Here is a 26580-nt window from a genome sequence, read left to right as displayed (position 1 = left end):
TAATCACTGACAGCTGCATAAGTTTCACAGGGCTACAAAAAGCCAAACCAAGCAGCATGCTTGATTTTTCGAGGGAGACTTGATAAGTTCTCCTAAACCTGTACTGCACTTACATTAAACCACAGCTCCAGCCATCCTTATAGATAAAATAATACACAGTGGAGGCATTGAAGAGTTTGTACAGACAATTTAGAAGGACGATACCAGAAATGCATGGGTATATTCTTACAGGAAGGGACTGAAAAGGGTCTGTGTTCTCTTGGAATGAAAAAAAAACACCAAGTGGTGGTCAAATGATTTTCAAAAGAATGTTCTCTCAACAGAAAGACTACTAAATAGAGGTATCAATGATACCCAATCACCAAGAAATACAATAGTGAATTCAAAGGAACTGTCTTCATGCAAAAAGTGGTCACAATGTTGAACACTCAATCCATTGGAAGTGGCCAAAACAAGTCAACGGACCAATAATCCAGAGAACAATTAAACTGTGGGTCATACAGTTCAAATCCCACAAAGGGAGATGAAATGTGAATTCAATTAATAAATCTGAAATCAAAAGCTAGCTCATAAAAAAAGGCAACTATGAAATCATGGATTTTTTTAAAATCAAAATTGGCAAACAATTTGGTTCACATATCCTCCAGGCTTACCTGTTTGGTCTACATGTGATTCCAGATCCACAAAAAATGTTTCACTCTTAACTGTCCTGTGAGCAAGCTTCTTAGTTAAAGAGTAATTAGGGATAGGCAACAAAAGGTTTTAAGTTTGCTCGCTGAGCTGACAAGTTTTCAGACGATTTGTCACCATGGTACGTAACATCAATGAATCTCCAGTGAAGCTTCACCCGAGACTTGTCACCATGCAAGGTAACATCACTGAAATGTCTGAAAACTAACCTGCCAGCTCAGCGAGCAAACTTACAACCCGAACCTCAACCTGAGCTACAAATAGTCTCAAAAACTGCATAGGCAACAGAAGCTGACATTCCATTAAACAAGAAAGAAAAATAACGGATAAGGAACAGATGGTTCAAATAGTTCAATTTAGTTGAGAGGAAAAAAAAGTAGACTTGAGTGAAGCATAAATCCTGGCATAGACTGGTTGGCCTGTGCTACATATTCTATGGTTCACTCATTAATAAAATTGACGATCATACAAGAACATGAAAGCTCAAAAAGGAAAACATGAATAAAAACAAGTTGAATTTCAAACTTTGAATATTTTATTAAGTTATAGCATTACTACAGTTAGTAAACACAAACATGTGGCAACTCTGCATTATGATGAAACATCAGAAAGGTTGTGCTCAATCAAACGTTGGCACAGCAGATAAACACGGGGATTTGAGACATCTCACTCAGTTCTGTTACATCTATCGTGCATTAACCTGGGGAAAGAAAGTAAACCAAATTATTACAAGACAGGAATAAAGTTATATGAAAAACATTATGGTCTCATAACAGACATCAAACAGTAAGCAGCATTAATAATGGCAGCATACAATTTGAAACCCAATTCGTTTATATCTACAGATCAAATTTTCTACTCATTTGACAGTAATTGCTTTAGCAGCACAATAACAGTGAACGAAGTATCATTCTCACCCCTGCCCCAACCATACTATAATGAAACAATTACCACATCATCAATCTTCAGGATACTACGAACTGTTTCTGTAGCAAGTGTCAGAGCACTGAGGGAGACAAGCAAAGGTTGCACAACCAACTCCTCTAGAATGTTAGAAATACCACCCTGAAATATAAAGCAAAACCAAAAATGTAGATTCTGTTCACTTGTATTTTTCTTCAAAAACGTCCCAGCAACAAGAGATATTCTGAATGCAGGCCTCACCTTTCTGACATTAATTCCTGCAGTCTTTTCTCCTTGTGCATGTCTATTTCTCAATTCTGTGACAGTGGAAATTGGATTAAGACCTGCATTTTCAGCCAAAGTAGATGGGATAACCTCTAACGCATCAGCATATGCACGTACACAGTATGCCTCCATGCCACTAAGAGTACGGGAATATTCAGTCAAACGTACTGCCAACTCAATTTCAGGAGCTCCACCTCCAGCGATCAAAGCCCTGTTAAAAAGATATGAATTCAGTGGATTATACAATAACTTGCTTCAATAAAATGTTGATCCTATCATTGTGTTCACCATACCATGATTCATTCTGCTTAGCGTCAAAAACATTGTTCTTCAATTATGATGGACAAAATTAGTGGTTTTGTAAGTCTTTATACAAATTCCTGAAATAATTAGTTTCAATTGGTCAGAGCTTTTCTGAATTCATACTGCTTTTAAACCCCCATTCAGAATTCTCAGGATTTAATGATGTAATCTTCAAGTATAAAGAGAAAAATCAAAACATGCACATTCTATATAAATCGACTATGAGGCTTGTGTGGAGGGGTACCACAACTACAAAAAGGAACCAAATAGTCAGAGCACCAACTTATGATCAATAACATGAGAAGACGCTAGCTTCTGAAATACAAATTTAAAGATAGCATTTACTTCAAACCATAAAATCCAGATGTGATTAAGGAATTAAAAATAGACAAACGAAATATAAACAAAAAAAGCCAAATTCATTCCCATCAATGGTCAAACTGTTAACCTCTCCCTTGAAAGGCATGATTTTAAACTGTTGCCTCAGATTTAAACACAAACATCTGCTCTAATATTTGACAATACACTGGAAATATTCTAAGAATTAGCAATTTAACAACTAGCCAAAAGAAAAATTAGAGTAAGAGCACTGCAGGAAAATTACCTTTTCTTTACCAAGCAGCGGATGACACAGAGAGCATCATGAATGGAACGCTCAGCTTCTTCCATTACCAGTTTATTGGACCCTCTGACTACAATGGATACAGTTTTCCCTGGATTTGCACAGCCAGTAATCTACAGCAAAAAGCAATCATATTTGCATAACTAGGCAACTATAAATTGTTGCCAATATTGAAGCTTCAATGTAGCCTAAACTGAAATAGTTGCCTATGGAAGTGACCCTCGCTCATTATTACCTTGATCAGTTTGCCAGAACCATTTAAACGGATTTCTTCTGCCAACTCTGCTGTGCCTAACATATCTGGCATGAACTGGTCAACATGAGCAACTGGTTTTATGCCAAGAGTCTAGGAAAAAAAAATGAATATTTATTGGCTTGTAAGTAATGATCAAATAAAGAATAGAATATAAAACTGACTGCCAAGATTTCAAAAAAAGATTAAATTTCATCACAACTGTCACATAAGTCTTTTGTACCTTACAGATAAACTCAATATCTTCTCTCTCGATATCCTTGATGACCATAATCTTCATCTTATTAAGAAAGTGCAAGGCCAGATCGCTAAGTGCATCCCTATATAAAAAAAAGAATAGTGTGAACATGGACTATTTCAGTTTTGGTCATACCAGTCTGAGACATAGATTTCAAAATTGCACAGCTAAAGGAATAGGAAGCTTGGTTTGAGAAACAGGAATAATGCTAAAAAACTCATACAACATTTAGTTAATGCATTTCTGCAAAGATCTTGGAGGTGGCAAATAGAACACATGTTTATTAAACCCAATATCACATTAAAACTCAAGCATAAACTGAAACACTGCCCACCATAAAATTTGACAACCATAAACACTTACAATCTTTGCATTATTGTCAATGAATGGTGTACACTTTGGACTAGCATCAACTTGCTGAAACTGACAAAAACATTTAGACATAGACTTTGCAAACTGATTGACAGAACACATTTCAGAAGTAATTTCAGTTAAATAACTGCCGACAAGGCTCTAATTTATGTCCAGTGTTCAAATTTCAAATTGTATTTCATTCTATTTACTTTCCAAGTACCCCATAAATGGCATGATCAGAATATTATATTTTAAATTTGTATAAGAAAGACCGGCCAGCTTGATAAATACATATCATATATGACCTATTCCCAAAACATTACACAAGTAGGTATGGCACAGATTCATGTCTAACTCAAAATTACCTCAGAATTGATTTTTGAATCAGCAGAACATTGCAACCAGCTTTTTTGATCTGCTTCACCAAGTTCAAAATGTAGGCTCTTTCTTCACGCAACACGCGGTCCATTTGGGCATAGTCAGAAACTACAACTTGGCTTTCCATCTGCAGAAGAAAGTAAACTTTACAGAACTTCTTAATTACACCCCAAAATCCTGAGCATAAATTGGCTGACACTCCAGAGCACAATAATGGAAACGGCTTAATGACATCTGTAACACATATCAAATTTAAAATTCAAGTTAATGACAAAATCTCAGTTGAGAACACCAATCATTATTTTGTCCAAAGCTTTAGTGAGTACTCTAAGTGTCAGAAGCCATTGGATGTGATGCACAAAAAAGTATTTTGTACAAAAAAAAAAGATGCAGCCCAAATTGTTGGCTTGATAAAAGATCAGACAGGGAAAACAGTGGCAAATAATTGCCAGGTTTCTGCTGATCCCAAATTCATGCCAATATGAGTACTACCTCTGTCTGATGGTGATAAAACTGGTAAATTCAACCTATTTATAGATTCATAGAATCCCTACAGTGCAGAAACAGGACTTCTATTAATAGAACTACATATTTTATAGATTAACTAGGAACATGCACTAAAATAGCATTTTACCTCCCATGGCTCCACATGAAACTTTGTCGCAAATGGTCCTTTAAGAGTACCTTTTGGATATTTTGCAATGTTAAGGACTCTTTGTATGTTGTAGGTCAGTCAGGACTTAGCAATAAGAATAGAATGCATGTTTTCCAAAAATTCTAACTGAAAGAGTTTGCAAGAAGGCAGTCCTGAGTTAGTATTTACTCATGCAGGCAATGTATTAAAAATGACAAGAATAACTCACATTCATGGTTTTGCATTAGGACCAGAACCTCCCACATGGATATAATTGGAGTGCTTTCAGATATCTTGCTTTGATATTTATCTTAATCAGGAAACGGTTTAAATAACAGAGTTATCAATATACTTAAAAGGAAGAAGTGGAATCGGTTGTCATTCCAAACAAAAATTATCAGTCAGCTGTGAGATATACATTGTGCACCTTAACATGCACGCAAGCAGGGAGCCTGCTGCTTTAAATGAACAGTTCATACAAGATAACACTTTCATAACTGCATTCTGCTTTTCATAAGACTTAGAATGCTGTGATCAATGAAGTATGTTAAAATCTGAAGGCTAATTGTGCGATTTAAGGCTTCAACTAAATTATAAAGAAATATACGTACGTCAGTCTTTGGAGCAGACAAACAGAACTGGATGAGCCCAATCTTAGCCTTTTCCACTCGGCTGACACCCGCATTAACTACTTTCTGAGTCAGAACGAGTCCATTCACCAATTCACAGTCATCAATTGTTCCGCTGCAAGGCAAATTTTGATGATTTAAGATTGCTGTTTTTTAAAATTATAATATCATGAATTTTAAAAAACAAATGCCACTTGTGAAGACTAAGTTGCTTTGAATTGCTGTCTGCTAAGTGAGGACTCAAATCCACACTCAGCTGTATTGCACAACTGCTTGATTATAACTGGAGGGAAGGAGACGACTTTTACAATCAAAGTGATTCATATGTGACAATTAATGACCAAAATATGAAAGCAACTTTTTAAAACAACCATTCATGGGTATAGGTGCAACTTACTAGACAACATTATTTATTGGCCATCCCTAACTGCTCTGATTAAAGGTGGTATGTTGTCATCTTGACCACTGCAGATCTTGCTGCAGCGCTGCAAGGGAAGATCAGAATTTTGATCCCATGACATTAAGTAACAGATATATTTCCTAATTGGAAAGGTCTGGAGTTTAGACAGGAACTTGCAACTGTTGAGGTCATATATTTGGATGGTGCAAACAGGCCTTGGTGTGTTGTTGCAGTCAATCTTCTAAATGGAAAACACTGCTGCCACTGCATTAGTGGTGGAGGAAGTGATTGTTAAAAAGGAGATAGATAGTACTAGAGAGTAGAAATAGGAGGATGAGGCAGAAAACAAGTGCATGGCTGAGGAACTGGTGCTGAGGGCAAGCATTCACATTTTTGGATCATTAGAATCTCTTCTAGGGCAGAAGCACCTGCATAAGGGACAGGTTGCATCTCAATTGGGGGGCCATGTCCCAAAGGAGTTATGTTTGAGGCTAGTACACTGGAGAAGAGGGGCAACTTAAATAGTCAAGACACGCAGGAGCAAAGCAGAGAATAAAGTAGGACTGATAAATTAAACAGCATTTATTTCAATGCAAAAGGCCTGCCGGGTAAGGCAGATTAACTCATGGCATAGTTGAGAACCTGGAACTGGGATATCATAGCTTTTTCAGAAAAATGATTCAGGAAATGGCAGGACTGGCAAATTGTTACAGGGTAGAGATGATATGGCAAAAATAGAAAGGTGACGTGAGAGGTTGGAGTGCATTTTTGGTTAAGGATAACATTACGACCGTACTTAGAGAGGATATTCCTGTGAGTACATCAAGTGAAGCTAATGTGGGTGGAAATGAGAAATAAGAAATATCAAAGAACAAATCACCTTACTGCTCCAGTATTGCAAATAACCAAAGTTGACAAAACTTATTTGAAAATCACATTGACTCCCATCACAATTAAACACATTTCAGCGCAGAATGCAGGCTTCAAAATGCTAAAAATTCAAGAAAAATGAGAAATTGAAACAAATTCATGCAAAAGGTTCTTCATTAATTTGCTATCACAGCTGGCTTATTCAGCTGGAATCAAGTGAACAGCTGAAATTTTATTGAAGTAAGAATACCTCAGCGTGCTCAGTTGATTACAATTAGTCAGTTTTGAAAGTAAGACCAAATGGGAACTGGAACAACAGGCCCTCAGTTTCATCATTTTTGATATCACGAAGTGGGATTGAAGAATTCAAAAAGAAACAAATGACGGAGAGCGGTGAAGTCAAATTAGATGGAAACAAATTAAGAAACAAAAAGAGAGAATGATAAAAACTTGTCATCTTTTTAAAAACATTTTTTCAATTTACTACCTGTAGGACTAAGATTTCATGGTTTGGTTATGGTTGAGTTGTGTTACAGGAAAAGAAATCTCATTAAAAAGGACTGTGACATTAATTTTCAGTTCCAAATTTCTGTAATTAGATAAACCGACAACTGTAGCTAATCCAAGGAGACAATATGTGAACTATTAACACATTAATAAATACTCGTTCTTACCCTAGTTTCCTGACAATTTTGATATCGCGAAGATCCACACTACTGGCAGTTGCAGGATCGATTACATTCATTACTGCATCAACACTCATTGGAGCAAGAAGGCTGGCATACTGAGAAACAACCTATACAATACAAAGTTCAGTTTTAATTACTTAAAGCATTTTATTAGTAATGTCTCCCCTCTGTACTTTCACACATCTGGGAATCTTAACTTTATATCTGCCATTTTGGGAACAAGTCAAAATTTTAAATTCTTAATTTTCTTCTGAAAACTAGACATTTTTAGCTCCCCTTAAAATATTATTCCTCCTGCCCCCTACCAAATATTGTCTGGTCCTCTTGTCTGTCTCTGCTCTATTACATACTTGAACCCTTCACTGTCAGGTTGAAAAAAATCTTAAAATTTAGGCATACTTCTCAGGGACAACGTATCATAGCACAGCAAGACTTAGGCACTTAATCTAATAAAAATTATCTTTCATTTAGACATTAATACCCAAGTTTCCACAGGCTGTTCAGCAAAGCTATTCATTTTCCAAACATCATCATTAACAAACTCTAGTTTCTATTCCAGCCACAGAACATATCCAGAAATAGGCACATTGATATATAATCAAGTAAGGCCTACTCTAAGAGCATACAACAGAAATTGCAAATCAAGTCTTGCACTATCTATCTAATTAAACAATTCCAGGAACAACACCTGGTGATTGCTACCCAGCATACACCTCTGCCTCTACTCAGTGAGGAGGTCACAAAGGGCATACAAGGTACTGGACTCAAAAAAGGATTTCACATCCCTCAAGCCTAGGAATACCACTTTGCCTGTCCCTAGAACCGAGAGTACAAGCACAAGCAAATGATCAGTCTACCTGACCTGAACTTCACCCAATGTACATAATGAAGTACATCTGTCCACAGTACAGTCCATCAAGTCAGAAAATTGATATGACATTAAGTACAATTACATAATGACAATAGCAGCTGAATAGTAGACATGTACAATATTTCTTGTGTCATCAGCTACAGAACAGTGCGCTGACACAAACTGGCCAAGCACACATTCTGCAACATTCTTCACTTCATCACTCCAAGGGTTAAGCAGCACCTGAGAATTCCAAGTGTAACCTACTGAAGCCTGAACAGTATTCTAAAAACAGGGGGCAGATTGAACAAATCAGACCATAGCTAGCTAGCCCTACAATTAAGACGAGTAGCAACAAGCAATCAGGCACCTAACAAGGATATCCTCATCTTCAGCCACAGCAGAAATCCAGTATCTAAGTGCAAGACACCGTCAAGTGTTTGGAAGCAACTTCAGCCAAAAGTGATCAACTGTTCTCTCCCTCTTTAGGTCCCCAAAGTGGTCAATTCAGTTTATTTCACACAAGATATTACGAAGTAATTGAGTACATTACATGTCTTATGAAGAGAAGTTGAGTGAGCTAGAGCTTTTCACACTGGAGGAGGAGGAAAAGAGGTATACCTCTATAGAGGTATACAAAGTAATGAGAAGCAGAGGAGATAGCCAGAGACTTTCCCCCCAAGGCAGAAATGGCTGTTACAAGGAGTCATAAGTTTCAGGTGATTGGAGAAAGGTGTAGGGGAGATGTCAGAAGTAGGTTTTTTTTTTACACAATGTGGTGGTGTGTGGAATGCAATATCCCTGCAGTGATAGTAGAGTCAGAGACATAAGGGACATTTAAGTGACTGCTGGACAAGCACATGGAAAGCAGCAAATTAAGGGGTGAATAGGTTAGGTTGATCTTTGATTAAGATAAATGCTTGGCACAACATCGTGATCCAAGGGCATGTACTGTGCCGTACTGTTCTATGTACACCAGACGCAGAAAAGGATATGAAGCCAAGATTCCTTTGTTTAATGATTTGATTTGAGGTTTTCCAAATAACACTCCTAATTGAATGAATGAACCATGAATAAATCTGCATCTCAGCAATGAGCCAAGAGAAATTTGCCTGATGTGCAATGAGTATGATAATCAAGTCACTTTAAAATGGTAAATTGGTGATATATTCAATAATAAATAATATTTTCAATGTAAAAGTGCAAGTAAGCTACTGGAATTGAGATGATTTGTGATGTACAATATTTTTCATGTTTGAAATACTTACATCGCAAAGCCTATTAATAAGATAGAAGTTATCAGTATGAATCACACAATTGCAATTGTTCTTACTTTGGAGCTGAGAGCAGTGGTAGCACTGTTCAGGAGAGATTCTCGGTCACTTAGTTCCACAGGTTGAGCAATGCCATTCAAAACCTCTACACCCTTTTCTAAGGCCTTTTGGAAAGACTCAGATATGATTGTAGGATGGATCCCTGTAACAAAATTGATCAATTAATTCTGCAAAATAAAGGCGATTAAGACAAGACTTAAGCATGTGATTAGCAGATCTCCAAATTTCATAAAACAGAACTGCAAACAATAGTTTTAAGAAAGTTAAGGAAAACAATCAAAATCAACTGGGAAAGAGAGCAAAATGTTGGAAATAAATGGTCAGAACAGTAAGAGACAGGCAACTATTTATTTAACCCATTTTTCAGATCAACTCGTTCAGAGATGCTGTTACACACCTCTGGAGCAGGCAGGACTTGAATCTGAGCCCCTGGGTCCAGAGGTATGGACACACTCACTGCACCATAACAGTGCCCTAGGAAACCATAGAAAAGAGAACATTACAGCGCAGTACAGGCTCTTCGGCCCTGGATGTTGTGCCGACCTGTCATACCAATCTGAAGCCTATTTAGCTTACACTATTCCATGTACGTCCACATGCTTGTCCAATGACAACTTAAATGTACTTAAACTTGGCGAATCTACTACCATTGCAGGCAAAGCATTCCATACCCTTACTACTCTCTGACTAAAGAAACTACCTCTGACATCACCCATCAATTTATAGCTATGCCCCCTCATCTTCGCCGTCACCATACTTGGAAAAAGGCTCTCCCTGTCCACCCTATCGAACCTCTGATTATCTTATATGTCTTGATTAAGTCACCTCTCAACCACCTTCTCTCCAACGAAAACAGCCTCAAGTCCTTCAGCCTTTCCTCCTAAGACCTTCCCTCCATACCAGGCAACATCCTAGTAAATCTCCTCTGCACCCTTTCCCAAGCTTCCACATCCTTCTTATAATGCGGTGACCAGAACCGTACACAATACACCAGAGCTTTGTACAGCTGTAGCATAACCTTATGGTTCCGGAACTCCATCCCTCTATTAATAAAAGCTAAAACACTATGCTTTCTTAACAACCCCGTCAATCTGGGCGGCAACTTTCAAGGATCTGTGTACCGGGACACAGAGACCTCCCTGCTCATCTACACTACCAAGAATCTTACCATTAGCCCAGTACTTTGCATTCCGGTTACTCCGACCAAACTGAATCACCTCACACTTGTCCGCATTAAACTCCATTTGCCACCCCTCAGCCCAGCTCTGCAGCTTGTCTATGTCTCTCCGTAACCTACAACATCCTTCATCACTATCCGCAACTCTACCGACCTTAGTGTCGTCTGCAAATTTACTAACCCACCCTTTTACGCCCTCATCCAGGTAGTTTATAAAAATAACGCACAGGAGTGGACCCAACACCGACCCTTGCGGTACACCACTGGTAACTGGACTTCAGGATGAACATTCCCCATCATCCACCACCCTCTGCTTTCTTTCCGCAAGCCAATTACTGATCCAAACTGCTATATCTCCCACAATCCCATTCTTCCACATTTTGTATAAATCGCCTACTGTGGGGAACCTTGTCAAACGCCTCGCTGAAATCCATATACACCACATCAACCGGTTAACTCTCATCTACCTGTTTGGTCACCTTCTCAAAAGAACCATTTAATAGTGAAAGAAAACAGGGGACAGGTTGTAGAAACAGATACTCCAATTAGAGAAACAATTGATTAGATTACCCACAAGATACTGAATATAATCCTCAATTTACAAGAACTGACAATATTGTGCAAAGGCATTAAAAGAACATGCAAAAACACCTACAGACAAATAGCAAGGAAACAATGAAAACTGGAGATAATCTTGTTTTATTATTTTGAACAAAAGATCAAAACAGTTTGCGTTAAGGAGGAAACAATGCTCAAGCGGTATTATCCAGAAAGAAGGGAATGGCACAGAGCTGGACAACAAAAGTGTTTAATAGGAATTGAGGAAGTGCTCTCTTGGGGTTCAGTAGTGCTTAGAATTAAAACAGGAGTTAGCTTAGGACCTCAGCCACACAGAATAGCTTCCACATGTTCAAAGGTTTGTTGCTACCACCAAGGGATCACTATCATGTCAAGTACTGAACTCGCAGAGGATTGACGAGGACTGGGAGTGTTTTGAACCAAACTAAGGCAATGGCTGATGACTGATTGTGGTGGGGCAGAGGGAGAAAGGTCAGGGTACGTTTGAAGACTTTTAAGCAGGAGTAATAGGAGTCAGATGAAACAAAAGTCGAGCCAGGGTGATGACTGAATGAAAGGTGTTGGTATTACAAAGGATATTAAAAGATGAAATCCAAGTAGAGTGAACTGAAAGCAAGTGCAAAGAAGACACAGCGATCAAATCAGTCCTTGCAAAAAAGTCATAAGAAAGACAAGGATATTAACTAGCTTGGGCAAATCAAGTCTCAAATTCAAATTTTTCCTACTTTTAAAAATAAAAGCCAATATATTCATGCTCAACTCATATTAAACTTTGTTTAAACCATACAGTACCACATGCAATTCTGGTCACCATATTATAAAATGACAGATCTCAGAAAGGGTACAGGGAAGATTAGATTACTTAGTGTGGAAACAGGCCCTTCGGCCCCACAAGTCCACACCGACCGACCAAAGCGCAACCCACCCAGGTCCATTCCCCTACATTTATTCCTTCACTTAACACTACGGGCAATTTAGCATAGCCAATTCAACTCACCTGCACATTTTTGGACTGTGGGAGGAAACTCACGCAGACACGGGGAGAATATGCAAACTCCACACAGTCACCTGAGGCGGGAATTGAACCCGGGTCTCTGGCGCTGTGAGGCAGCAGTGCTAACCACTGTGCCACCGTGCTGCCCATGTCATTAGAAATGCATGGGTATATAGGGGTAGTAGGCTAGGTCTCCTTACTCTTGAAAAAAGTTAAAGATTGACCCAACAGGGCTTTGAAGCTATGGAAATAAATACACAGAAAAATCATTCCTCGGTGGGGAAGAGCAGCACTGGAAAACATCCACAAGATATTCACAATGAAATCTTCACCCAGAGTGGTGAGAATGCTTAACATGCTACCAGACGGAACAATTGAAGTGATCAGTATCAATTCATTTTAGGGAGTACTAGCTAAGCAACTGAGAGAGAAGAGAATAAAGGGTCATGATGATGGATTACAATGAGCAAAGATCACAGGAAGTTGGGGAGGAACATCAGCATTGGTTGGGTTGAGTAGCCAGTTCTTTGGCTTTTGTCCTATGCATGAAATGTGACAAAATTGCTTCAACCCAATATTTAAGTGTACAGAGGAACCTCAATTATCCAAAGGATATGGGAATATTTTGCTCAATTAATCAAATGCTGGCTAACAGTTTAGCCAGCATTGGGACCTTGTGATCTTGCCGGATATTCCAATATTCGGATAATTGAACACCGAATAATTGAGGTTCTTCTCTATATTGATAGGAAGAGTCAGTTTGAATACATTTCTTGTAATACATACCTTTTTGAAGCAGTTTAGCACAGTAGTCAAGCAAAGCTCCTGCAATGACCACAACAGAAGTGGTTCCATCACCAGCTTCCACATCCTGAGCCTTTGACAACTCCACCAGCTTAAGTCAAAGAAAACAAAAAGTACAAGTCTGAAAATTTGCAAGTTTTAACTGGCAATTGTTTATTAAGAGGTGAAACAAATGAATGTTTATGATGAAACAAATGAACAACACAGCCAACTCACAGACCTTTTATGATTAAAACGTTCAATCATAACATGGAAATGAATGTACAAGATACAACACAAAGTGGTGCTAGATTCAAAAATATTGCTAATTAATTGCTGCAGAAAGCTAACTAAATGTTTAGAAGGTTATTGAAGAATCATAGACAACATTCACAACACTGACCATTTTTGCTGCTGGATGCAAAACTTGCATTTGCTTCAATATAGTTGCTCCATCATTGGTAATGGTAACATCACCTTTTCCATCTTGGATCTGGGGTGGGGGTGGGGGTGGGGGGGGTGGGGAAGAGAGAGAGAAGAATGTAGAAGAGAGAAATAAAATCAGCTTCCAAAAAATCCCGAAGAGAAACTGCACTCTGCATGACTATTTATATTTCTTTAAAAGCTAGCAAGTAATCTGAACAACCTTTTGAGACCATGAGGGGAAGTTGGATGGGAAAAGGAAGAATTTGCATATTCCCCAACTATTTTCACAGGATGCTGTCACCAAGCACTTGGTATCAATTTTGAAGTACAGTTCTTAAGACACAGGCAGACTCTGAAGTCAGCGAATGCAGAGACAGCTCGGTCCTTAGAAATGGGGGAATGCTCGGAGAGAGTTCACTAACTCCTATAATTCTAACCTCAAATATATGCATCTCAAATCTGCATTTTAGTATTCAGCACACTTGTTCCACCATTCTGAAGCTACTCAAACTAAGACAAGGTGGTGGTCCATCATATTTTGAACACCAACGAGGCAACACCCTCCTTTTACAGGTTGTAGTTCTTAATTTGACAGCCATGAGACCTTGAAACAGCTATGGTCTTTGCTGGATCACACAGAGGTCATATCTCATAGTAACCACATGCTTTTCAATCTAATCTGGACTTGTTCCTGCAACAAATGAACTACTGAAATGGTTGCCTGTGCACAACACCAAGGCCATGACTACTTCCAGAGATAGGGAGCATAAAGTAATACAGTACGGAAACAGACCCTTAGGTCCAACCAGTCCACACGAAGCATAATCCCAAACTAAACCAGTCCCACCTGCCTGCACCTGACCCCATATCCCTCCCAACCATTCCTATTCATGTACTTAATCATGTATTCTCTTGCCTCGTTTGTTCTGCCCAAGTGTATCACCTCACATTTATCTGGATTGAACCTCCTCCAAGGCTATCCTCCCCACTATTTTCAGCCCCAGTAAATTTTGAATCATCTGTGAACTTATTAAATCAGCCCTCCTACATGCAATTCTAAATCATTTATATAAACCGTAAAACACAATGACTCCAACTCTGTGGCACCCCACGGGACACAACTTCCAATCAGAAAACATCTCTCAATCATGCCTCTCTGCTTCCTAACACTCAACCAATTGTGAATCCCATTTGCAAAAATTCCTTGGCTTCCACGGATTCTTAGCTTTCAGTCTCCTGTGCAGGACCTTCCAAAAGCTCACTGTACCCCACTGTTATACATTGACAGATGTGAACCCACCATGACTGAGCCCCAGCGCTATACAATGATAAAATTGCCCCCACCAGCTTAGCGTTATGACAGACTTGACACCAATAGTATTGCAAGATGTAAATTCAGACAGGGTGTTCCCAATGACCAAGGATATGGGTAGGAGAAATGTCTTCATCCTGAAATAGGTGAACTCATGGGATTCTCTGCCACAGGAAATGGTTAAGACCAAAACATTGTTTTTTTCAAGGAGTTAGACATAGCTCTGAGGGCAAAAGGGATCCATGGATATGGGGACAACACAGGAACAAGTTGAATGATCAACCATGACCAGTCTGAATGACCAGCAGACTCAAAGGGCCAAATGCCCAACCCTACGCCTATTTTCTATGTCTCCAAAAGGTTCCTCCAAACATTTTCTCCATCTGACAAAACCTATCAGTTCATGTGGGCTGATGAGGACTATAGGTTTTTCAAAACCAAAATCTGTTCAGTACAGAATTACTTTGTTCTCCTTGAAATCTGAACCAGGAATACTTTTCTGTAAACTTCTCCATTACTGAAAACTTGGAAAAACTTAATAATGCTTGGCAACCAATTTCAGCTCTCAGTGAACCCCAGTTGTAAGTGAATGCTGATATTCATACATTGGATCCTGCTCTTTATCCACTATAACCCTGTCGACAAATATAAGGATGGGCCAGGAATAAAAGGTGAGACATGATTTAACCCAAATGGGCTCGGTGCAGCTTCTTGCAGATAACAGCGTTTAAGTGTAACAAGAAAAGTTAACAGATAGGAGGGTACTAGCGAGTTTCACAACATGCGAAGTGGATAAATTTGCAGTTCCAGACGAAATGTATCCCTGGTTGTTGAGGGAGGCCATGGAAAAGATATTAAGGATCTTAGCAATAAGCTTTCAAATCTTAACTGGCCATAGAAGAGGCATATAGGACTTTTAATACTGGAACAATGGTAGCAATGGGATACATCCAGGCAATTACAGGCCAGTCAGTCTAACCTCAGATGTGGGCAAGTTATCAGTCCAAATTCTGACAGACAAAATATATCTGCACTTGGTGAGCCATTGACTAATCAGGGCTAGCCAGAGGTGTGTTAATTGAAAGTTGTGTTTGATAAATTTATTTGTTTGATGAGGTGACCAGGAGTGTTGATGAGGGCAATGCATCTGATACGGTCAAAGATTGATTTTTGCAAGACTTTTGATTTTTCCATCATGTTAGACTGGTCAAAAAAGTAAAAGCCCATGAGATCCAAAGCAAAGAGGCACACTGGATCCAAAGTTGGCTAATAGTCAGGAGGTAAAGGTTGATGGGAGGATATTTGTGACAGAAGTCTGTTTTAAGGGGGATCTGTAGGACTCCATGTTGGGACCCCTGCTGTCGGTGCACACCGCTGATTTGAACTTAGAGACAAACAGATATGATTTAGTTACCATTACTGAAATGTGGTTGCAGGCAGACCAGGTTTGGGAATTGAATATCTTGTGGTTTCTATTTTGGAAGGTTATAATAGAAACTTTTATTACTTCATTGATGGGATAAGGGTATCACTGGCAAGGCAACATATATTACCCATCCCTGATTGACCAGACGGCAATTAAGTCAACCATATTGCTGTCGGTCTGGAGTCACACATCATTGAGCCAGATTAGAGCCATACTAAAACAGACCCTTTGGTTCAACTTATCCATGCTGATCAGATATCCTAAATTAATCTAGTCTTATTTGCCAGGACTTGGCCCATATCCCTCTTAACCTTTGCTATTCCTACACCCACTCAGATACCTTTTAAATGTTGCAATTGTACCAGCCTCCACCACTTCCTCTGGCAGCTCATACAATACACACACCACCCTCTGCTTGAAAAAGTATTTCCTTAGATCCCTTTTAAATCTTTCCCCTCACCTTAAACCTTTGCTGTCTAGTTCTGGACTCACCCAACCCAGGGAAAAGACCTGGTCTGTTTATTCTATCCATGCCCCCTCCTGATTTTACAAACATCCGCAAGTAGGCCAGACTAGGTAAGGATGGCGGTTTCTTTCCCGAAAGAACATTAGTGAACAAGATAGGTTTTTTCGGACAATTGATTCACGGTGTCATTAGACTCTTAAGACTTTTTAAAAAAAAATCCAAATTCCACCATCTGCGTAGCCAAGTTTAAATAAAGATCTCGAGAACATTATCTGGGTCTCTGGATTAACAGACCAAGATAATACCACAAGGCCATTGCCTCCCCTTTAGTAGTGTATTTTTGTCAGTAAAGGACTAGATCATTGCTGGAGAGATGGTGGAGGTCAAGACCTTAAAGGAGTTTCAGTAGAAATGAGCAACAGTAAAGAAGTCCCTGGTGGTAGTAATCGAAACTTCCCCAAAACAGTGGTTCCAGTAGAGGACAATATAAAGCAGAAAATAATAGCCTTTTTGCTAATATGCATATAGACTGGATTAATCAAATTAGCAAGACAGCCTCAAGGGAAAGTTCAGTAAATGTAGAGTTTTTTTTAGAACAATATCTGTTCTAAACATGGGCAGCACGGTGGCATAGTGGGCGGCACGGTGGCACAGTGGTTAGCACTGCTGCCTTACAGCGCCCGAGACCCGGGTTCAATTCCTGACTCAGGGGACTGACTGTGAGAAGTTTGCATGTTCTCCCTGTGTCTGCGTGGGTTTCCTCCGGGTGCTCCGGTTTCCTCCCACACTCCAAGGTGAACTGGCCATGCTAAATTGCCCGTAGTGTTAGGTAAAGGGTAAATGTAGGGGTATGGGTGGGTTGCGCTTCTGCGAGTCGATGTGGACTTGTTGGGCCGAAGGGCCTGTTTCCACACTGTAAGTAATCTTAATCTAAATATGTTGGGAATCAACCAGAGTAGCAATTACACAGATAGTAAGGACTGCAGATGCTCGATGTCATTATCAACAAAATGTGGAACTGAAAGAGCAGAGAAGGTTGGGCAGCATCGGAGGAGCAGTAAGGTTGACGCTTTGGGTCAGGACCCTTTTATCAATTATGGATTTGTCTTGTGCAATGAGGTGAGACCATTGTAAAGATTCCTCTAGGAAAGAATGATCACAGCCTTCTAGAATTTCAAATGCAATTGGAGGATGCGAAACTGTAGAGTCCCATATTAGCATTTTTGAGTTAAATAAAGATAATTACATTGGCACGAGGACTGATCTGGGACAAATGGATTTTCAGAAAGACTAAAAAGGTGGACAGCTGATGAACATTGGCAGATGTTTCAGAAGATATTCAAGTGATCCCAAATAAAATACATTATATTGTTGGAAAAGTATTGGAATCAATTAAGGAAGTAATGGTAGAATATTTTGAAGATCAATTTAATCAAGCAGTGTCAAACATGGCTTCATGAAAAGGAAATCATGTCAGATTATTACAGTTTTCAGAGAAAGTCTGAGTCAGAGTGAATCGAGAGGAATCAGTAGATGTGCTGTGGATTTCCAGAGTGCTCAACACAGTACTTTACTTCAGTAAATTTACTGAAGTAATTTACTTCAGTAAATTTTTTTTTAGATTAGACTTAGTGTGGAAACAGGCCCTTCGGCCCAACAAGTCCACACCGACCTGCCGAAGCGAAACCCACCCATTATTAAGACAACAGTCTACCATGATCAAGGGAGTACACTGGCATGGATAAGAGAACTGGCACATAGACAAGAGGAAGAGTGGGATATGGGTGCATTTTCAGGTTGGTGACCCACAACCAGTGGGGTTCCAGAGATCAGTGCTGGGACTACAACTGTTTACAATACATATTAATGACCTGAGGAATGAAGTTAATGTACTTACAACTAAATTTACAGAAGTCAAAAATGTGAAATAAAGGTTGAGAGGGATGAGAGAGTTTGGAGAGATATTGATAAAGTGTGTGAGCAATATGTTGATAACAGTATAATGTAGGAAAACATGAAGTTGCTCATTTCACAAGTGAGAACAAATGAAGGTCTCCTTGCTATCGGAAAGATGTTGTAAATCTTTTCTGAACCCTTTCAAGTTTCACAAGGATATTGCCAGGGTTGGAGGATTTGAGCTATACAGAGGTTGAATAGGCTGGAGCTGTTTTCCCTGGAGCATCAGAGGCTGAGGGGTGACCTTATAGAGGTTTATAAAATCATGAGGGGCATGGATTGGGTAAATAGGCTAAGTTTTTTCCCTGGGGTTGGCGAGTCCAGAACGAGAAGGCATAGGTTTAGTGCGAAAGGGGAAAGACACAAAGGGCAACTTTTTCAGAGAGGGTGGTACGTGTATGGAATGAGCTGCCAGAGGAAGTGGTGGAGGCTGGTACAATTGCAACATTTAGAAGGCATTTGGATGGTATAGGAATGGGAAGGGTTTGGAGGGATATGAGTTGGTGCGAGTCGATTTGGTCGGGATATCTGGTCGTCATGCACGAGTTGGACCAAAAGGTCTGTTTCTGTGCTGAACGTCTCTTGGACTCTATAACAGAGTTTGAATTAAATATACAAAAACTGCAGAAAGCTACAACATAAACAGTCTTGGGGGGTACTTTGGCACGAAACAGAAAGCTTGCACATGTGCAGCTGGTGATCTTGAAGGCGAATGGAATACAATTTCATGAAGATTAGATTGTAAGAGTAAGGAAGTTTTAATGCAACTGTACAAGATGCCGATGAAACCACATCTGGAGTGGTGTGAGCAGCTTTGATTCCCTTAAGGCATTCTTTAGAATCAGTTCAGAAGACTCAGTCTGAGAAGATCACCAGTATGGAGGGACTATCTTATGGCAAGGTTTAAAAAGACCAGATCTCTACTTGCTGGAGTTGAGAAGAATGAGAGATTATCTCATTGAAACATATAGAATTCTTACAAAGCTCCAGGGACAAATTTAAGACTGAAATGAGGAGACTTTTTTTTCCCCTGAGTTGAAGATGTGGATATGAGGATTGTTAGATCAACCATGATCCTATTAAATGACAGAGCAAGCTCAAAGGGCCAAACAGTCTACTTCCACTCCTATTTCTTACGGTCTAAATGTACAAAGATTGAAGAGGAGAAAGAAACATCCATGGTTGAGGAAAGAACTAAGACAAAAACTATTGCAAAGGCCAGTGGCATCCTGAAAGACTGGGAAATGTTTAAAGATCAAAGGATTACCAAACAGTAAATTATGAAGCAAAGCCAATGCAAAACATAAGAATAGATAGCAAAAGCTTTTGGATGTGTATAAGATGTAAGAGTAGCTAAAGTGAATTTGGAGGGAGAGACTGGCAAGTTCGTCATGGATAATGCAGAATTAATATTTTGTTTCAGTTTTCAGTGCCATCCCAAATCTAATAGGTAATGCAAAGGTTATAGAAAGGGAGGAACTGAGAACAATTGCCAGGGAAAAAGGACTGAGCAGACCATTTGGGTTGAAGGCAGACAAGGTCCTAAGGCCTGATGGCCTATATCCTCGGGTCTTAAACAAAATGGCAGTGATAGTGGATCCATTAGTTTTAATATTCCAAAATGCCTTGGATGCAGATTAGGTTCCAGTGGATTTGAAAAATTCTAATACAGCACCATTATTCAACCAAACGGCTGAAAGTAGGAAATTTCCCATGTAGCATTGGGAAATAGCGATATTCTCATTAAGTAATAACAAAACACTTGGAAAGTCAAAATACAATCCATTAGTCAACGTGGTTTTATGAAGGGTAAATCACATTTGACTAACTTGCTAGAGGGCTTCGAAGGTGGGGATCATGGCAAGCCTGTAGATGTAGTGTATCTGGATTTCTAGAAGGCTTCTAGAATTTCATTTGCCGGCATTTGACTCATAACCCTCTAAATCCTTCTTATTCAAGTACCCAAGCCGATGCCTTCTAAATATTGCATAAAACAACACTAGATTAATTTTGGATATCTGGTGAGCATGGACGAAATGTACCAAAGGTCCATTTTATGCTGTCTATCAAGAGCAAACAAAAAAAGCATGGCGAGGCGAGAGAGCGCGAGAGAGAGCCTGCACAGCCACTGCCTTTGCTGTTTTGGAATTCATGTGTCTCTGGATATCAAAGTGCACCCTGGAAAATTAACAAACAATGAATTTCACAACTAATCTTGGAGGAACCGGTTTGGGCGAAGTTCACAACATAGAATCAGATAAGTTAATTGTTGTTTTAAGTCAGTCCAAGAGGAAGGCTGTATTAGTGAGTACAGTGGGTTCTTTCTTGATGGTGTGTTTTTGGAGAGAAGTCTCTGGATTAAACTTAAAATATAAGCCATAGCTATTAATTTAACCTGGGGCAGTGCTTAGCAGAGGAATAAGATGGTGTTATTTTCTGGGTCTGTAGATTGGGAAGGAGAAAAAATGGCCTTTGCAGTGATATGTACTTCTTGTCAGATGTGAGTTTACGGGTTACTGCAGATTATATCTGCCAAAAATGCTGTTGGATGCAAATCTTATCAGATCGAGTGGATGGGTTGGAGAGACAGATAGAAGTGCTGAGGAATTTGCAACAACAGTATATGATGGATGGCAGATATGGGTGGGGGGGGGGGGGGGGGTGAAGTCTCAGATACAGCCACAGAGATGGGTTAACTCCAGGAAGGGTAAGAGAGGTAGGCAACTAGTGCAGGAGTCTTTTGTGGATATACCCATTTCAAACAGGTATGCTGTTTTGGAAAATCTAGGGGGTGATGTATTCTCAGGGAACGTAGCACAAACAGCCAAGTTTCCGGTATTGAGATTGCCTCTAATGCAACAAGGGGTACGGCGGCTTCCAAGAGATCAATTGTGTTAGGAGATTCTGTAGTCTGAGGTACAGAGAAACGTTTCTGTGGCCAGCAGAGAAAAAGCAGAATGGTGTGTTGTTTCCCTGGGGCCAGGATCAAGAATGTCTCAGAGAGGGTGCAGAATGTTCTCACAGGAGAAGAGGGGTCAGCAAGAGGCCATTGTCCACATTGGAACCAATGATATCGGAAGGGAAAAGGTTGAGATTCTGAAGGGAGATTACAGAGTTAGGCAGGAATTTAGAAAGGAGGTCTTCAAGGGTAGCAATATCTGGATTACGCCCAGTGCTACGAGCTAGTGAGGGGAGGAATAGGAGGATAGAGCAGATGAACGCATGGCTGAGGAGCTGGTGTATGGGAAAAGGATTCACATTTTTGGGATTATCGTAATCTCTTTTGAGGTAGAAGTGACCTGTACAAGAAGGATGGATTGCACCTAAATTGGAAGGGGACTAATATACTGGCAGGGAAATTTGCTAGAACTGCTTGGGAGGATTTAAACTTGTAAGGTGGGGGGTGGGACCCAGGGAGATAGTGAGGAAAGAGATCAATCTGAGACTGGTACAGTTGAGAACAGAAGTGAATCAAACAGTCAGGGCAGGCAGGGACAAGGTAGGACTAATAAATTAAACTGCATTTATTTCAATGCAAGGGCCTAAAAGGGAAGGCAGATGAACTCAGGGCATGGTTAGGAACATGGGAGTGGGATATCGTAGCAGCTACAGAAACATGGCTCAGAGATGGGACAGGACCGGCAGCTTAATGTTCCAGGATACAAACACTACAGGAAGGATATAAAGGGAGGCAAGAGAGAAGGGGGAATGGCTGTGCTGAGGGAGGATATTCTCGGAAATACATCCAAGGAAGTTACTTAGGTGGAACTGAGAAATAAGAAAGGGATGATCACCTTATTGGGATTATCATAGACCCTCGAATAGTCAGAGGGAAATTGAGAAACAAACTTGTAAGATCTCAGCTATTTGTAAGAATAATAGGGGAGTCATGGTCGGGGATTTTAACTTTCCATACATCGACTGGGACTGCCATAGTGTTAAAGGTTTAGATGGAGAGCAATTTCTTAAGTTTGTACAAGACAATTTTCTGATTCAGTATGTCGATGTACCTACTAGAGAAGGTGCAAAACTTGACCTACTCTTGGGAAATAAGGCAGGGCAGGTGACTGAGGCGTCAGTTGGGGAGCACTTTGGGTCCAGCGACCATAATTCCATTCGTTTTAAAATCGTGATGGAAAAGGACAGACCAGACCTAAAAGTTGAAGTTTTAAATTGGAGAAAGGCCAATTTTGACAGTATTAGGCAAGAACTTTCAAAAGCTGATTGGAGGCAGATGTTCGCAGGTAAAGGGACGGCTGGAAAATGGGAAGCCTTCAGAAATGAGATAACAAGAATCCAGAGAAAGTATATTGCTGTCAAGGTGAAAGGGAAGGCTGGTAGGTATGGGAAATGCTCAATGACTAAAGAAATTGAGGGCTTGGTTAAGAAAAACAAGGAAGCATATGTCAGGTATAGACAAGATAGATCGAGTGAATCCTTAGAAGAGTATAAAGGAAGTAGGAGTATACTTAAGAGGGAAATCAGGAGGTCAAAACGGGGACATGAGATAGCTTTGGCAAATAGAATTAAGGAGAATCCAAAGGGTTTTTACAAATATATTAAGGACAAAAGGGTAACTAGGGAGAGAATAGGGCCCCTCAAAGATCAGCAAGGCTGCCTTTGTGTGGAGCCACAGAAAATGGGAGAGACACGAAATGAATATTTTGCATCCATATTTAATGTGGAAAAGGATAGGGAAGATATAGACTGGAGGGAAATAGATGGTGACATCTTGCAAAATGTTCAGATTACAGAAGAGGAAGTGCTGAATATGTCTTAAAACGGTTAAAGGTGGATAAATCCTCAGGACCTGATCAGGTGTACCCGAGAACTCTGTGGGAAGTGAGAGAAGTGATTGCTGGGCCTCTTGCTGAGATATTTGTATCAACGATAGTCATAGGTGAAGTGCTGGAAGACCGGAGGTTGGCAAACGTGGTGCCACTGTTTAAGAAGGGTGGTAAAGACAAGCCAGGGAACTATAGACCGGTGAACCTGACCTCAGTGGTGGGCATGTTGTTGGAGGGAATCCTGAGGTACAGGATGCATATGTATTTGGAAAGGCAAGGACTGATGCGGGATAGTCAACATGGCTTTGTGCTTGGGTAATCACGTCTCACAAACTTGATGGAGTTTTTTGAAGAAGTAACAAAGAAGATTGATGAGGGAAGAGCAGTATATGTGATCTGTATGGACTTTAGTAAGGCGATCGACAAGGTTCCCATGGGAGGCTGATTAGCAACATTAGATTTCACTGAATACAGGGAGATCCAGCCATTTGGATACAGAACTGGCTCGAAGGTAGAAGACAGAGGGAAGTGGTGGAGGGGTATTTTCAGGCTGGAGGCCTGTGACTTACATAAATGATTTGGATGCAAACATAACAGTTACAATTAGTAAGTTTGCAGATGACACCAAAATTGGAGGTGTAATGTACAGCGAAGAGGGTTACCTCAGATTACAACAGGATCTGGACCAGATGGGCCAGCGGGCTGAGAAGTGGCAGATGGAGTTGAATTCAGATAAATACAAGGTGTTGCATTTTGGGAAAGCAAATCTTAGCAGGACTTATGAATTTAATAGTAAGGTCCTAGGGAGTGTTGCTGAACAAAGAGACCTTGCAGTGCAGATTCATAGCTCCTTGAAAGTGGTGTCGCAGGTAGATAGGATAGTGAAGACAGCATTTGGTATGCTTTCCTTTATTGGTCAGAGTATTGAGTACAGGAGTTGGGAGGTCACGTTACAGTTGTACAGGACATCGGTTAGGCCACTGTTGGAATATTGCGTGCATTTCTGGTCTCCTTCCTATCAGGAAGATGTTGTGAAACTTGAAAGGGTTCAGAAAAGATTTACAAGGATGTTGCCAGGGTTGGAGGATCTGAGCTACAGGGAGAGGCTGAACAGGCTGGGGCTGTTTTCCCTGGAGTGTTGGAGGCTGAAGGATGACCTAATAGAGGTTTACAAAATTATGAGGGGCATGGATAGGATAAATGTACAAATTCTTTTCCCTGAGATCGGGGAGTCCAGAAATAGAGGGCATAGGTTTAGGGTGAGAGGGGAAAGATATAATAGAGACCCAAGGAGCAACCTTTACACACAGAGGGTGGTACATGTATGGAATGAGCTGCCAGAGGATGTGGTGGAGGCTGGTACAATTGCAACATCTAAGAGGCATTTGGATATGTATATGAATAGGAAGGGTTTGGAGGGATATCGGCCGGGTGCTGGCAGGCGCGACTAGATTGGGTTGGGATATCCGGTCGGCGTAGATGGGTTGGACCGAAGGGTCTGTTTCCGTGCTGTACATCTCCATGACTCTATGACTATGTCTTATTAAAACTTAAGCGTGACAATTTTCAGTCCTGATGTACCGGCGTATTTTCCAGTGACATATCTATTATAGTCCACCGACTACTCAATGAGCACACTGTTCTCATAGAATAAATCTTATTATCCCTTTGTGGTGATATTCTTGCAAGTTGTCTTGATAAGCAAAAGACAAGAAAAGGTTGACAAAACTTATTCAGCAATATTCAAGCTTTGCCATTAAATGGTTATATACTGTTGAAATCAATCTTAATTAGGTGACAATAGGCCAAGGTGCCATGTAGTGGAGCATTGGATTAACGAAAAAAAGGCCTTGCTAAACAACAGATATACAATGATTTATGAAGGTTAGGTAGCTTACTTATTAGATTAGATTACTTCCAGTGTGGAAACAGGACCTTCAGCCCAACAAGTCCACACTGACCCGCCGAAGTCACCCACCCATTCCCCTACATTTACCCCTTTACCTACGGGCAATTTGGCAGGGCCAATTCAGCTAACCCGCACACTTTTGGATTGTGGGACGAAACCCACGCAGACACAGACAGAATGTGCAAACTCCACACAATCAGATGCCTGAGTCGGGAATTGAACCCGGGTCTCTGGCGCTGTGAGGCAACAGTGCTAACCACTGTGCCACCCACAAAATGTTATTGTGCCAAGTATTAAGCATTAACGTAATTACTGCCTGAAAAGGAGACAGAAAGCAAAGAAGTATTTACATATTTAGGACAGAAAAGAATTAGATTAAATTATAAATGCAATAAGGATGTACCATTTTATCCATGCCCTTTGGGCCAAGACTTGTCCGTATGGCATCTGCAACAGCTGAAAGACAAACAAACCTTTTTAAAAGTTACTTTTTAAGATAACCCTTATTTACATCGATTAAACTTAAAATGAAGTCTGCTGAGGGGAGGGAGTCTGTATTTGTGCAGCAGTTATTCAGAGGGTGGATGGATCGCCGAAGCTGGGGTACTGAGGTTTAACCTCACGGTGAACAGTCTCCACATATTCCTCCATATCCTTAACTTTCCCTGCACACCCCGGGCGCCACAAACAAGCCACAATGGGTTCACCCCCACCACCCCCCACCCACTACCCCCCACCACCACCACCACTCACTACCCACCGCCCCCCCGTGTCCCTGTGTTTCTCCGACACTCCACACACTCACCCCCCCCCCACCACCACCGGCACGGCAGGTCATATTCTCACCCAACCCCACCTTTAGCGGCGGAGATGTTGCTGAAGCGGATCTGAGCCGGTTTCTCACGGTCCTGATAAACTCCCTTGGTCGCGCTGTTCGGGCCTTTGTTGTCGCCTTTCTCGGGCATCGCTTAGACCGGGTCGGGACCTTGAGGAGGAGACGGAGCCGGATGACAGCAGAACGGAACGCTTGGATGGAGGATGGCAGCGGAACGGAACCCTTCGATGGAGGATGGCAGCAGAACAGGGCCCTGGGATGGAGGATGGCGGCGGATTGTAGTGAGCTCTCGAGCGCCAGGTAACCGGCGTTTCTGAGGCGGCGAAACTTCCAGAAACGGCCAGGACCCAAACACGGGCCCCACCCACTGACGTCAGCGGCTGTCTGTGCAGAAGCCGGGAGGGAATTCCTGAGGAATTTAGATACGGGAATACAATCTCGAAAATTGTAATGAATGTAAAAATTAAAAATAATTATCATGGGAATCACGAGCCGGGT

The 26580-nt window shown here is 40.7% G+C and overlaps 1 protein-coding gene across 1 annotated transcript; it reads right to left on the bottom strand.

The window, feature by feature from the left end:
- Window positions 1-1202: 1202 nt before the first annotated feature.
- cct4 (chaperonin containing TCP1, subunit 4 (delta)) lies at window positions 1203-26437 on the bottom strand. Its single transcript, XM_060831125.1, has 14 exons — window positions 26104-26437; window positions 25651-25703; window positions 13369-13458; window positions 12969-13077; window positions 9432-9574; window positions 7234-7355; window positions 5272-5404; window positions 4014-4153; window positions 3280-3376; window positions 3039-3149; window positions 2786-2916; window positions 1855-2089; window positions 1642-1755; window positions 1203-1390 (listed from the first exon to the last, which is right to left on the bottom strand). Exons 1-14 carry the CDS (start codon window positions 26210-26212, stop codon window positions 1376-1378), a joined length of 1602 nt encoding a protein of 533 aa, XP_060687108.1. The 5' UTR covers window positions 26213-26437; the 3' UTR covers window positions 1203-1375.
- Between the last annotated feature and the right edge of the window lie 143 nt (window positions 26438-26580).

This window comes from Hemiscyllium ocellatum, chromosome 10 (assembly GCF_020745735.1).
Source record: "Hemiscyllium ocellatum isolate sHemOce1 chromosome 10, sHemOce1.pat.X.cur, whole genome shotgun sequence".
Lineage (NCBI taxonomy): Eukaryota > Metazoa > Chordata > Chondrichthyes > Orectolobiformes > Hemiscylliidae > Hemiscyllium > Hemiscyllium ocellatum.
The sequence above is the reverse complement of the archived record's forward strand: the minus strand, read 5'-3'. Positions and strand labels throughout refer to the sequence as shown.

Coding starts and splice junctions, on each gene's coding strand:
- cct4 (XM_060831125.1), bottom strand. CDS start 26,212: ATGCCCGAGAAAGGCGACAACAAAGGCCCGAACAGCGCGACCAAGGGA. Junction 4,154..5,271: donor TGTCTGCTCCAAAGACTGAC/GTACGTATATTT, acceptor TTTCTTCTGCAG/ATGGAAAGCCAAGTTGTAGT. Junction 2,917..3,038: donor GTTCTGGCAAACTGATCAAG/GTAATAATGAGC, acceptor TTTTTGCTGTAG/ATTACTGGCTGTGCAAATCC.